At 51.1% G+C, this 14,774-nt stretch overlaps 1 protein-coding gene across 9 annotated transcripts in view; it reads right to left on the reverse strand.

Moving 5' to 3' along the window:
* Positions 1 to 14,774, reverse strand: part of PTPN3 (protein tyrosine phosphatase non-receptor type 3) — a 119,509-nt gene that overhangs the window by 39,260 nt on the left and 65,475 nt on the right. For all 9 annotated transcript variants that reach the window (XM_080667440.1, XM_080667435.1, XM_080667437.1 and 6 more), the window contains 5 exons: positions 6,284 to 6,470; positions 6,087 to 6,164; positions 4,984 to 5,040; positions 3,407 to 3,563; positions 776 to 936 (listed from right to left, as the gene is read on the reverse strand). In XM_080667440.1, coding sequence (XP_080523566.1) covers positions 776 to 936; positions 3,407 to 3,563; positions 4,984 to 5,040; positions 6,087 to 6,164; positions 6,284 to 6,470 — 640 coding nt within the window. The remainder of the gene's footprint in view (positions 1 to 775; positions 937 to 3,406; positions 3,564 to 4,983; positions 5,041 to 6,086; positions 6,165 to 6,283; positions 6,471 to 14,774) is intronic.

Consider the following 14,774-nt stretch of genomic DNA (forward strand, 5'->3'; position numbering starts at 1 on the left):
ATTTATGAATCCAAACTGGGTGTGTTGGCGTTAATCATGATCGATTTTCTTTTATGGACCTGTTTAATGCTTCTTTGTGCTGTTATCTTTTATTGCATGAAATACTCTGCTTTCTTCTACTCTGAGAAACATTTGGACGATAAACACGTCTGTTTTCATTCTGTTAGCAAGCAGATCAGTAAAACTGGCTTAGAAACCGAGGCTTCTTTGGTCCTACTTTGCTTTGTAAAGTCTGTGTGTGCTTTCTATCAACAGTTTCAACCCTGTGATTAGCGGTCCCTCCTGGAGAAGGACGAGGGCGTCTCACTTTGGTTACCACTCATGTTCACACGGTTCTGGGGACTTGGGGAGGCAAGGCCTGTGCTCTGATGGGATGACACTAACTGCTCCACAGGATGCCCGGTGGGGCCAGGGATGGGCTCCTCTATCATGCTTTGGGCGCTCACCCACTCCGCCTCTCCACTACCTTCTATTGCTGAGTGTTTGGAGCCTTTGTGTTGGCAGCTAAATAGCTCAGAGTCCCTCCTCCTCGATTTCTGATGCGTTTCTCCATGACTACCAAACATACTAGAATAAGAGGGTGAGGCAGAGTTCAGTGATGGGCTGAGGGCCCCATCCCCCGCTTTCTGGGCCCGCTCCACTGCCTGGTGCTCGAAGTCCCTTCTGTGTTTGGCGATGAGCATGGGCCCCCAGGGTCTTGGCTGACTCGGCAGCACCTTAGCAGCCCACCAAGGCACCGGGGTCCAGGTCGTGGGTGGGCCCTCGGTTCACCTACCTCGAACTGGATCAGCACCGTCCCACTTTCGAGGCCCTTCTTTAGCTGTTCCATGGATCCCTCCAAGGTGTCGGCACCCTCCGGACACTCAGGGAAAATGGCCTCTGGGAAGAGCTGGTTCAGTTCATCTTCAGATTTGATATCCGCAAAGGAGTGGACAGCTGTAGGGGACAAGAAAGGGTGTGTCTGGCTGTGCGGCAAAGCTCTGGGGATCAGTTTCCTCCCCCCAAATTACCCTTATGACACCTGGATGCAGATGATTTAAAACATCTCATTAAATGATCACGAACACAGCAATTTTCACCAAAGACACTACTTCTTGTTGAATGATTATACGTGTTGATTACACAAAACGACATACTATTGTGGTTCGTTTATGATGGTGTTTAGTACTCAGAGGCTTCTGACAAAAGTAAAAGAAAGGGAAAGGATGCTTATATAGAAAACTTATCTTCTCTCTTCGCTCTCTCTGACCTGGTTCTCGTATCCATCCCCTCACCCCCTTCTCGGTTCCTTTTCATTTGCTCCCTTAAAACAGGCACTTTCCCAGGCCCTGGTGTGAGGTCCAGCATGCTATCCATGGCACCACCGTCCCACACAACTCAGCCAACCTAACTGATGGCCATGTTTAGGTGGGGGCTCCCACGTACACACCTCAAGTCCTAACATCTCTACTGCACTTCATGCCTACCTCGTCAGTTCGAATCCGCCCTGCATGGCAGGCTCCATCTGAATAAAAATAACCACGGCCCGACTGCCCCACCGGCACGGTACTTCTCCAGCCTCACGTGCCTCTTTCCACCTACTGCTACTTCCTTCTCCAGTCTCCCAAACTGGAAACTTTAGCATCATCTCTGATTTTTCTCTTTCTACTCAGAAGGGGATGCCACTCCCTCACTCAAAAGCCTTCACTGGCTCCCTACTGCCCTCAAGATAACAGGAAAGACGAGGAGAGTAACAACTTGTACCTTTCTCCACACAGTTGGACTGGATCCTTATAATGCTGAACACGAGTCACTATTCCCATTACACAGATGAGGAAACTGACTCTCAGGGCAAGTAAGTTGTCCAAAGTTGTCAGGGCGAGGCACAGGAATTTGGTCCATATCTGTCTGACCCAGCAGACCACATTTTTTTCTCTGATTAGAGAAACTCCGGCTCTTCCATTTTTGCTTTTGTGACTTCTGTCCTATCAGCTATTCCCTAAGCTGTTTCCTTATTTTTCTTTTAATCAGCTTCTATGTTTTTATTTAAAAACTAAACTTATCGTTACTGTTGTAGGAGACCAGTGGCACTGCCCTTGTGGTTGTAATAGTCTATCGACATCCGTTTTCCTCACCTCATACAGGCCAGAGTGCTGTCCCGCTGGCTGCCGGTGAGGGTAGCACCCCACGGGCGCATGGTGTGGCCAAGGGCCTGCTCCCAATCGCTGGACTCCCTGGTGCCCTATTATCTTGCAGCCTTACCAGCCACAGCACAGCAGGGCAAGTTACTTCACCTCTCTGTGACTCGGTTTCCCCATTTCCTCACTTGCGATAATACTAACATTATAAGAATTGAAGAGGATAATTATTTAAAGCCATTAGCACAGTGCGAGGCACTTCTCTGGCGCTCCACAGACATCAGCTACTACCACAACTGAATACCTACTGTGCGCAGAGCAGGGTGCTGGGATTTGGTGGGATAGGATGGGGTGGAAGAGGGTAGATACGAATCCAGAGGATCTGATAAGGCCTTATAAGGAGGTGGGAGGAGAGCTGACACGGGATGGCTCCAGCCTGAAAGTTTTAGTGGGAACAGAGAGAAGCAGGTGTGTGTTTGGGGCTGGGAAAAGGGGCTGGTGTGGGGAGGGAGCAGCTGTGACATTCACCCTATAAGACCAGAACAGAGATGAGCGCTGTAGGGCCAGGGCTTTGGGTCACACACTGCATTTTCCTTCAGTGTCTCAAAGCCAGGCAGAAGCAAAGACTTGGCTTATTGTTCTATAGCAACAACACCAAGAACAGTGATGGTGTTCACAGAAGCGATCCTGCCAACGCCCACCACACGCCGGGCGGCATTCTAGGCGCTTTCCAGTACAAGTGCCATTTAATCTTCACGAGAACCCCGAGGCAGGGGCTGTTCTTATTGTCCTCGTTTTACTTTAGGGCAAGAAACTCGCTCAAGGCCCCTCGGCCGTAGGAGGCGGCTGGAGGAGGTGGAGTGAGAACCACGCCGAGGCAGCACCTGGGCCCTGTGCCCCCCGCCTCTCCAGCGAAACCAAACGCACAGGAATAACACATAACCTGATCCTTCCAGAAAGGGCTGGAATGCAAATGCCTGCAGGGCCAGGCAGCTAAGAGAGGTGTGCGCTGGTGGGCCCCTTGGGCCTGGGAGGACTGGGGGTCATGCCCTGCATAAAGGGGGTGGTGGGCGCTGCCCATCTCCAGAGGACTGGCCCGAGGGGCCAGGCGTCTGTGGTTAGATCTTTAAATTTTTCAAGTGAGAAATCACACATCCAAGTTGTTATAGGAAAGTTCTTAATTTTTGTTGGCTACAAGCTCAACATTTTCAAAACCACAGAAGGGCCAGATCAGGCCCCGCCTGGCTCGGGCGGCGTCCCTGGGCTGCTCCCCGGCAGGCGGCTGTTACCTTTCCTCCGGATGACCAGGGCCAGCTCCCGCGTGTGGGACTCCCGGCTGGCTTTGATGAACATCACCACCTGGTCGTGGGTGTGTTCTGAGATGTCCCGGCCGTTGATTAACACGATTTGATCCCCTTCGTTCAGCTTCGGAATGCAGGTGTCCGCCTGAGTGGAGGGAAAGCGAGTTTCTCCGGTTACCATGACACAGACCTCAAGGAAAGGACGCCGCCGCCCGGGGCCCAGACACCTGAGACCGTGATCAAGTTCTCCTTCCCTCCCTCCAGGATTAGCATCATTATTTTTACATCCACTGCGATGATGACATGGCAGCTGGCTGGGGCAATCCAACAACGTGCTGCTCAGAATTCAAGTTATGAAACATCCCAGAATCAGGCTGAGAAAATCACGGAGCTGCCTTCCCTGATTAATGTAACGCGACGGCTATGACACTTCTGATCTTCTGTTTTCTAGATGGGCTGTCTGAAAATGGTTTGTCAGCCAAAAGTGAGTTTCTACTCGTCTTGCAATAGAGAGAGACTGTGTAAGTATAACACCCAGGGCAGAAGCCATCACGGAGAGAAGCGAGGCACTGACCAAGGTAAAATGAAAGCCTTCGTCCCTGACACGGGCCACAAGCAGTAAGAAGAAGTAAGTCGCCAGCTTACGGGCCCCTTCAGAGTCAAGCCCCCATCCCGGTGCCTTCTTAGGAGGTGCGAGGACTCTGGTGCTCACTGCTTTACAAAAGCACATGATCTGGCCAGGCTGGTGTGGCCCAGTGGTTGAGCGTCGACCTATGAACCAGGAGGTCACGGCTCAGTTAGTTCCCAGTCAGGGCACATGCCCGGGTTGCAGGCTCAATCCCCAGTGGGGTGTGCAGAAGACAGCCCATCAGTGATTCTCTCTCATCATTGATATTTCTCTCTCTCACTCCCTCTACTTCCTCTCTGAGCACATGATCTGCTAAGAAGGCTTAGACTGAGGGCTGAGGACAGGGTGATGGAAGGGGGCACAAGTCCCATGTGCCCACTCAGAGTGAGCAGACCAGTAAACCGTGCCTCAGTTTCCTCCTCTTGAGCAGCACTTCTCAATTTCAGTGTGCACACCAATCAGCTGGAGAGCTTGTTAAAAATGCAGATCCTACCCGGCCGGTGTGGCTCAGTGACTGAGCGTCGACCTATGAACCAGGGGGTCATGCCCGGGTTGTGGGCTCGATCCCCACTGGGAAGCACGCAGGAGGCAGCTGATCAATGATTCTCTCTCATCATTGATGTTTCTTTCTCTCTCTCTCCCTCTCTAAAGTCAATAAAAATATATTTTAAAAAATGCAGATCCTAGTCTGGGAGGTCTGGGGTGAGTCCTGAGATTCTGCATTTCTCACGAGCTCCCGGGTGATGTTGGTGAAGTTGGAGCTGTAGAAGTGGGGACCACCCTGAGCAGCAAGGTTCTGGAAACATGGACTCTGTTCTCCTGTCCTCCCCTCTCCCCCCGGGTTTATAGGCATGCATTTACACACACTCTGCTGCTGGCTGCAGAAACAGAATTCTGTTAGATTTTGGGGAAAACAAAGAGGAACATGTTTACTCACAGGCGACTCTGGGTTTATCCTCGACACCACAAGAGGCATCTTTTGATCCACTCCTCCCTGTAAATATGTGAAATAAAAAACAAAACAGCCGCGTGAGTAATTCACAGCAACGAAGACACACAGCTCTCCCTGGCACAGGGAAGGGGTCCGACCTCACGTGATCCTGTTCTTAATGCAGGGGACCAAGCCCTTTCCGAATCACAGGTTCCTGAGCCCTCTGGCTACTGACCAGAAGACGGCTCAGAAGCTCCCACTGCCACCCCCACGTTCCATGAACTTCAGGTGCACTTGGAGGAAGCAAGCTCCTTTCAAAACATGCAAATAGCTACAGGAGGAGGACTCCAAAAACATAGCCTCTAAGAGCTGCTGTTCAGGGAGTTTCCGTGGAGGAGACGGGAGCCACAGATAAGGTCACATGCCGCAAGGTCCTGGGCAGGGCTCCTGAGTACAGGAAAGAGCAGGGCTGGGTAACTTTTTCTGCAGAGGACCCGAGAGTACTGTACATGTTAGGCTTTGTGGGACAGAAGGCTCTGTTGTAAAACCTCAACTCTGTCACCGCAGTGTCCACTGTAAATGGATGCATGTGGCTGTGTTCCAATAAAACTTTATTTGCAAAAACTGGTGTGTTTTGGTCCCTAGGCCATAGTTTGCAGACCCTGCCTAGAGGCAGGCACAGGAGGGTAATGGCCCTGCAAATGGACCTACCCTTGAACATAGTTCTCTTATTGGCTTAGCAATGCAGGGGGGCTCTCTTAATCACCCCTCTTCAAGGGTTAGATCTGCTTGCCAACTGTGGGCCCTCCTCCCTCTGAGCCTTAGTGTGCATCTATAAAATGGGATTTAAATGCCAACTGCACTGATTCGAAATCAGCAAGGGGATATAAGTAAGTACATAGCCAACACCAAGCACAGAACAGGCACTTGGCGTGAGGCAGCTGCTATGGCCACATAAAAACACTCCCAATACTGAGGGTGGAGCCAGTGTCCTTATGTAGCCTCAGGTATGCGGCCCGCTTCCAATGGAAATTAAGTCCAATGGGAATTACAAAGTCATCTACAGATTGCTTCAGAGCATAAAATCTTTATAAACACATACGACGTACCTTTAGATTGAATCCAAATTTTCCATCTTCATCTGGCGTGATACGGATCAAGATTAAGTAGCCATCCCCATTGTCATTCTGGAAAACGTTGGAAAGTGGTCAGTTAGGTTACTTCCCTCTCCGCCAGGTGCCTCTGTGCCAGGAAGCCTGGGCGGGTCACCGGGTACCTGAGCACCGCAGGGCCTGGGCTCACTCACCTTGTCACAGTAGTACTGGCTGGAGTCCTCGGTGGAGCCCCCTTTGGTCACCCTGTGGAAGTCCTCTAAGAACTGCTGGTCCACGCCATCCGGGGAGCAGGAGCCTGGAGCATTTGAAGACGGAGACACAGAACTGGATGACTTCCGGGTCGGGCAGCTTTGTGCTGGGTTGCTCTCGGATATGCTCCTTCATTGTGGGGAAAGAGGAGATGTTTTAATCACTGGATTCATATGTGATCACAGCAAACATTACTGACTATTGAGGCCTGGCATCCCACAGTTGTCACGAACCCTTGCAACTTTAGAGAGCTCCAGAGGTCAAGCTCAGGGCTCTGGTACCCCCGGAGTCCACGGGCCACCCTGGTCCCCATCTGGCCTAAATGTCACCATCTGTAGTTTTGGGGAAAGGAGGCAAAAGGACAGGACATATCTCAGCTCCCTTCCCAGCTGCATGAGAAGGTGACCGGGAAATGGACCAGCTACTCAGATGCATGTCTCCATCCTTCTGAAAGCCTTTTCCTTCTGTCTCAATCCTGCTGACAGCTCTGCTTCACAGAGCTCGCGGCTACCCAAAGGGAATGGGACTAATCCTATCTAATAAAAGAGTAATATTCAAATTAACCATCACTCCGCTACACCCACAAGCCATGTCCACCAGCCAATCAGGAGCGAGTATGCAAATTAACCCAACTAAGATGGCTGCGGCCACGGAGAGAGCAGGAGGGAGGCTTGGGTTTCCCCGGCAATGGAGGAAGCCAAGCTTTCCGCACACCCTGGCCGGCCCACTCCAGGTTACAAAGTTTCAATGATACAAGATAAATAAATCCCAACAGAAATGGCTGCCGCCAGGGAGTGAGCAGAAGGCTTGGCTCTGCTCCAGGCTACAAAGTTTCAATTGTAGAAGATAAATAAATCCCAGAGTCTCCGGGGGGCATGGCCGGCCTGCAAACCACCACAGGCCCCTTGCCCAGGCCGCCCCACGCCCCAAGGGAACCCGCACCCTGATCCAGGACACCCTTCAGGGCAAACCAGCTGGCCACCACCCATGCACCAGGCCTCTATCCTATCTAATAAAAGAGTAATATGCAGATTGACCATCACTCCAACACACAAGATGGCTGCCCCCATGTGGTCAAAGATCCTGCCCCCATGTGGATACAAGATGGCCACCACAAGATGTCCAGTAGGGGAGGGCTGTTGGGAGGGACCAGGCCTGCAAGGGAGGGCAGTTAGGGGTGACCAGGCCGGCAGAGGAGGGAAGTTGGGGGTGACCGGGCCTGCAGGGAAGGGCAATTAGGGGGGACCCAGGCCTGCAGGGGAGAGCAGTTGGGGGCAAGCAGGCTGGCAGGGGAGCAGTTAGGCATCAATCAGGCTGGCAGGGGAGTGGTTAGGGGGTGATCAGGCTGGCAGGCAGAAGCGGTTAGGGGCAATCAGGAAGGCAGGCAGGCAAGCAGTTGGGAGCCAGCAGTCCTCGATTGTGAGAGGGATGTCCGACTGCCTGTTTAGGCCCAATTCCACCAGGATTGGGCCTAAATGGGCAGTCGGACATCCCTCATGGGGTCCCAGATTGGAGAGGGTGCAGGCCGGGCTGAGGGACACCCTCCCCCTGAACGAATTTTGTGCACCGGGCCTCTAGTCCTATCTAATAAAAGAGTAATATGCAAATTGACCATCACTCCAAGACACAAGATGGCCACCCCCATGTGGTCAAAGATGGCTGCCCCCATGTGGACACAAGATGGCTGCCACAAGATAGCCAGCAGGGGATGGCAGTTGGGAGGGACCAGGTCTGCAAGGGAGGGCAGTTGTGGGCAGTTGGGGGTGACCAGGCCAGCAGAGGAGGGCAGTTGGGAAGACCAGGCCAGCAAGGGAGTTGGGGGGGACCCAGGCCTGCAGGGGAGTGCAGTTGGAGGGGACCGAGGCCTGCCGGGGAGGACAGTTGCGGGGGGGGACCCAGGCCTGCAGGGGAGTGCAGTTGGAGGGGACCGAGGCCTGCCGGGGAGGACAGTTGGGGGGGGGGCAGGCCTGCAGGGGAGGGCAGTTAAGGGTGACCAGGCCAGCAGGGGAGGGAAGTTAGGGGTGACCGGGCCAGCAGGGGAGGGCAGTTGGGGGCGACCAGGCCTGCAGGGGAGGGCAGTTAGGGGCGACCAGATTGGCAGGGGAGGGCAGTTAGGGGTGACCAGGCCAGCAGGGGAGGGCAGTTAGGGGCAATCGGGCTGGCCGGGGAGCAGTTAGGCGTTGATCAGGCCGGCAGTGGAGTGGTTAGGGGGTGATCAGGCTGGCAGGCAGAAGCAGTTAGGGGCAATCAGGCAGAGGCAGGCGAGCAGTTGGGAGCCAGCAGTCCTGGATTGTGAGAGGGATGTCCAATTGCCACCAGGATCAGGCCTAAACGGGCGGTCGGACATCCCTCAACGGGTCCCAGATTGGAGAGGGTGCAGGCTGGCTGAGAGACACCCCCTGCCCCCGTGCATGAATTTCATGCACAGGGCCTCTAGTGTTGCATATTCAGGGCAATTTATATTAATCCTACTTTGTGTTATTTGCCTGACTCCATTAGTTGTCCATGCTGAGATTATATGTTTTATCTTTCTCTAACATGGGTCTTCCTGTATCTTAGAGCTGCAATGTCCAATATGGTAGGCACCAGTTACACATGGCTATTTAAATTTAAATAAATAGAGATTAGAAATTTCTTCAATTGTACCAGTGCATTTAAAAAATGATCAATAGCCCTGGCTGGTGAGTTCAGTGGTTAGAGCATTGGTTAGACCCTATGCACCAAAGGGTCCTGGGCTCGATTCCTGGTCAAAGACACATAACTAAGTTGCAGGTTCAATCCCTGCCCTAGTTGGGGCATGTGCGGGAGGAAACTAATCAATGTATCTCTCTCATATTGATCTCTCTCTCTCTTTCTCTTCCCTCTTCCTCCCTTCCTCTCTCTCTAAAAACCAATGGAAAAAAATATCCTCTGGTGAGGATTAAAAAATAAATTGGGGCCCTAACTGGTTTAGCTGAGTGGATAGAGTGTCGGCCTGCAGAATGAAGGGTCCCAGATTCGATTCCGGTCAAGGGCGCATACCTTGGTTGTGGGCACATCCTCAGTAGGAGGTGTGCAGGAGGCAGCTGATCGATGTTTCTCTCTCATCGATGTTTCTAACTCTCTATCCCTCTCCCTTCCTCTCTGTAAAAAATCAATAAAATATATTAAAAAAAATAAATTGGGAAAAAAAGGTCAATAGTCTCATGTGGCTAATGGTTCCTATACTGGAAAAGCACAGTTATAAAACATTTCCAGCATCGCAGGAAGTTCTGTCTTGGAGAATTACAGATTATTAGAACTAAACAAGCCTCTATGTTCACCGGGTCCAACTCCCCCTTCACAGATGAAGAAACTATTGTCCAGAGATGCTGAGTGGCTTGACCAAGGTCACACAGCTTCCCTCTCACTTAATAGACAGAAGTCTGATGGACATGAGTCCCCGAGCATCTCTTTCCTCTCCAGGCTATGCCAAGTCTGCTCCTAAGACACCCTTCACACCATTCCCTCCCACCCAACCCTCCACCACCACACAGTCTCTAACCTTGAAGGGCCACAGGGAGTAACCATTTCAGCCGTCACTGTTTAGGACACTCAACTTCTCTGCATCACATACACCCACACTAGACCCGCTCCAGAGCCACAGGCCTAGCAAAAGATGCCTTAAAAATCCTACAGAATACAGGATTTCCCTCTTGTTCTATATACAGGGTCCAGTGATGGGAGAGGTGAAGACAGTCAGTGGAAGAGACAAAAGATAGTTTGCTGCTGCCTCTTACTAAATCATTATTTCAAGCCCTTATCTGTGAATTTTTCATTAAGTTAGGGCTTCTCTGTTTCCTAGCAAGTTCAAGTTACCTTACTTTAAATACAAAATCAGTATCCTATTCAATTTGTTGAGTCACAATTCCAATTTATTGGGATATAAAAATTCAATTACAGACCAGTGTAGGAATATACTAGCAGCTACATGCAAGAGAAGAGTTTGGCCCCATGGTTTTCAAGTTGAGGGAAAGGTATTATGGATGGGAAGGCGTTTCAGAACAGGATCCTTTGGGACTGAAGCTGTAGACAAGTGGTAAGTTTTCAGACTAAAAATGAATGAGACTTTAATTTACTTAAGGCTACAAAAAATAAAAACAAAAAAAAAATCTCTCCCACAAGTAGGGCAACTTGCCTACATTTTCATGTTTACAAGAGCACCCCCTAGCGGCAGACAAGGTTTAGAAAACCCTATGTCCTGAACTTTCAATAGGAGGAAGATGCAAGCAGCACATGCACTTCACACGTGTGGGAAACTCTGGAGGGTGACAGCGATGGAAAGGGTGAAGGGCGTGCAGACAAAGAAACAGGTGAGCAAGGTTACAAAGCGGAATAGAACAATGTCAGTAAAATTCTAATGTATTTTACAGTCGCTCTTTTTCTAAAATGTTTAATGTGTGGATTACATCATCCAAGGTTTTAAAGTACTTTTCCTTTCGGCATAAAACAGCCCACGGTACTCAAAAGAATACACTCAAAGCCATGCTGTGCCCCATCCTGCTTTCTAAGTAGGGTCAGAGAGGTTACTTTTATTAAACATGTGACGGCAGTTTTTGGCTGATCAACTGTGTACAGAAGATCCCCTGCAGGCTGCAGGGACGTCCTGCTCAGCATGGAGGACGGAAAGACAGATGGTAAGGAGGACATCAATGACAAGGAGCAGTGAGACCGTGGCAGCTGGATGCAGCACGGGGATGCCAGGAGTGAAGATGCCAAACCACGCTGGCTTCCTCTCTCCTGGGGGCAGGATGTGTGTGCTAACGAGGGAGAGCCTAGTGGGTGAGGAGGGAGTGGTGAGGGGAGCTGTGGGTGGAGCCAGGGTTCCTGGGGAAGGAGTAGGATGAGGGAAGTAAGGAGAGAGGGTGGCTGGAGGAAGCAGGCAGGTGACTGGGGCTGGAGGAGGGAGCAGAAGCAAGAGATTTGTCCCTGAGGCAGGAAGGGGACACCTGTCAGAGGAGGAGGGACAGGGAGGGGGACTGCCATTGTCATCTGGGATCCAGAGTAGCCAGGGAGGGGCTGACCAACCCCAGATCCCTGGGAATAAAGGGATGGAGACAGGCAGGCAGGCAGGTGGTCCTCAGCCCCAGAACTGTGAATGTGACAGGCTTCAGGAACAAAAGCCATGGTGGCGTTCTTTCCTCTGAAGAAGAGCAATGTTAAAGGGAGTAAAAATGGCAGGACTACCCATGCAGAAGAGACTCCTGTGTGATGCTTCCCTCACCCCTCTTTCCCAAACCTGAGACCGTGACAAATACCTCTGCCCCTCCCCCCCACCTGTGCAGGGGAGCAGCTGTGCTCCCACTGAGGGTTCCGCAGCCCTAACTCCCTATGGCGGTGGGACAGGTGGGACACAACGGGGCCATTTCCCATCAGGTTTCTCTCCGAGTCTCTGAGCTTCTTACGGTCGGGAGAGACCCCAGACCTCTTTCCATTCCTATCCAGGTGCACGTAAGGCTCGGCCAGGCATGCAGAGCACACTCCATGAAGATGCTGGGTGAACAAAGGAAAAAATGCCTCCACGCGGTTCCTGGGCTCATGGAGTTACTCTAAAAATTAGAGCATGGAATTCTCTTGAACCCAGGAAGCTCAGGTGAACAGAGAGGATGGGTTCAGCAGTTCTCAGCATCTGTAAGATCAGAGCTCCCGAGAATGCGACAAGGATCTCCTTAACATGCAGGCTCCACCTCGGCAGGCTCTCTCAGAATGCTGCGTTTCTTTTGAATAAAATTACTGGAGAAATGTTTCACAGGGATCCTCACACAAGGGCCATTGAGTAACGAAAAGATCAGTGTCTTAAGTCTGGGCTCTTGTGATATGGAGACACTCTGAGCATGCCATTCTTATCTTGGCAATGACCCAACGGAGGGACAGCCCAGTGCAGGGAAAACGAATGCAAAACTCCTAAGGAAACCCTGCTGTTGGCTGGTCTCTGTGGGAGACACTTAGACGGGGTCCAGATCCATGTTCAAATCTGGGTGCCAAGGGTGGAGAGTTGCCAAAGGGATTGGAATTGTTTAATTTCAAGGACAGTGTGTGGGGCTGTCAGGTAGGACTGGAAACAGACACCCTTTGTGGGGTCCCAGGAGCTCGAGGCAGGGACCGATGGATGTGCTGGGTCACTGCCAAGGAGGAGGCGCTGCCCAACCTCGGAACAGGCTGCCACCCTGCAGAAGAGCTCCCCGTCACCAGGTGACAGGGCCTGGGGGATTCCTACATGGCCAACGTGGCTGAAGAGTGGGGATTCCCTAAGCACCTTCCAATGCACAGAAATTGTTTAAAATTTTTTTTCTTCCCTGCCATTGTAAAAGCAAATTTAAAAATTTAACAGTGGTAAATGCACACATAACATGTGTCATCGTCACCATGCTTTGGTGCAGCAGCACTAAGGGCATTCACATGGTGTGTGCACAGAAGTTCTGAAATAAAAAGGGGCAGCCGCCCTGTGTCACACGGAACAAGGCAGCTCTGAAGAGACAAGCGAACAGCAAAGGCACCGGTGACTACGCAAAGCCCGATGCCCTCTGTGGAGTGTCTCCTCTGGCGATCCAAACCATGGGTAAAACAACAGCGACGTTCTTCACACGCACTCCGCAGCTGCCTGCAAACTTGCTTCCCTCCAGTGTCTGCACGACAAAGCCATTTTCCCTTTAGGGGACCTCTCCTCCTATTTTTCTGGGTGGTGAGGTGGTTGGTTTGGGTTTTACTGCCACTAAGGAAACTTCCTTCTCTGCAGATTTTGGCCTTTGCTCTGAAACAAGGAAAGGAAGGCAGGAGCCTGGGGAGGAACACGTTCAGCCAGCCCACTTGGGCACAAAGCAAACTGCCAAGGATTGGTATCTGTGACCCCAAACTTCGCTGTGCTGCTGTGAGCAAGGACATGCCCGCGGGTGACTCATCCGCCCGGAGAGCATTCAGAGACCCTGAGCTGCGCCACTGGGTTTCGAGCTAGAGTCTAGCCGCTCTCTTTATTCCTTTCTCTTTCTCCTTCTTGCTTGAATGGGGACAGAACATTACATTTAATTCTGCTTTCTAAAAGGAGCCCTCCTCGCTGCCTGTGTTAGTATTCATCTGATTTCTCTGACAGAATCCTTCTTTTCGCCTCTTAACACAAATCTGCTGTATAAAACATGTCAAACGTTTCTTAAACATTTTGCAAATACTCACTGAAATAACCACAGTTTTTTCCACTAAGTACAGCTCAACCGTCCCTTCTTGCATGGGGCAAGAGAGAGCCCCCACCCCCAGATGCCCAGGGAGGCCAGCTGCCTCTGAGGACCCATCAGCCAGAAGGGGTCCCCCACCTAACTGAGCTGGTAGGGGCTGCAGTTTTTCAACTGTTCACCCCACTGGCAAAGTGCAACAGCTATTTGACTGTGAGACATCTATTGTCAGTGCACCTGGCAAAGCCCCAACAAGGAAGGCTGCCTTTGAATCACTGTTATTGGCAACTTTAAAAAAAATGTATGTTTTTATTAATTTCAGAGAGGAAGGGAGAGGGAGAAAGAGGTAGAAACATCAATAATGAAAGAGAATCATTGATTAGCTGCCTCCTGAACACCCCCCACTGGGGATCGAGCCCACAACTCAGGCATGTGCCCTTGACCAGAATCGAACCCGGAACCCTTCAGTCCATAGGCCGACACTCTATCCACTAAGCCAAACTGGCTAGGGCACTACTTTTAACATTTAGCTGCAAAATGAAAAAGTGCCCAAGAAGGACACGTCTTACAAGGTCTGGTGGAAGAGTTTCAGAAAGAATGGATGTGCAATGCGTAGGGGTGAGCAGGGCCAGCAATGTCTTAAACAGGGCTGGAGGAAGTGCATTTGAAATTTAATGTAAATTAGAACAGCCATATGTGGTAGGGGCTCCTAGACTGGACTGTTGAAAGTCTAAGGTGCTCTGCAATTCCATGGTGTGGCGGCAGACCAGAGTAGGGAAATCTGATGCAGGACACATAATTCTCAGAACCTTCAGACAATTCCCCGAATTCCCTTCTCCTTTTAGCAAAGCGGCAGAGCCCCAGAGTGCAACGATGAAGGCTGATCATGTGCCATTTGCCCCGCTTGCCCGGAGGCCCTTGAAGGCAAAGATTTGTCTAATTTGCCTCGATGTTTCCTCAATGAGCCTCAAAGGGTGTATAAAGTGTGCTGCTGGATTAAAACTTCCCCACTGTCCAGCCGGTGTTGCTCAGTGGTTGAGTGTCGACCTATGAACCAGGAAGTCACGGTTCGATTCCCGGTCAGGGCACATGCCTGGGTTGTGGGCTTGATCCCCCATAGGGGTTGTGTAGGAGGCAGCCGATCAATGATTCTCTTTCATCATTGATGTTTCTATCTCTCTCTCCCATTCCCTTCCTCTTTGAAATCAATAAAAATATATTAAAACAAACAAACAAAAACCCCATCCCCACA

This window comes from Plecotus auritus (assembly GCF_963455305.1).
Source record: "Plecotus auritus genome assembly, chromosome: 5".
NCBI lineage: Eukaryota > Metazoa > Chordata > Mammalia > Chiroptera > Vespertilionidae > Plecotus > Plecotus auritus.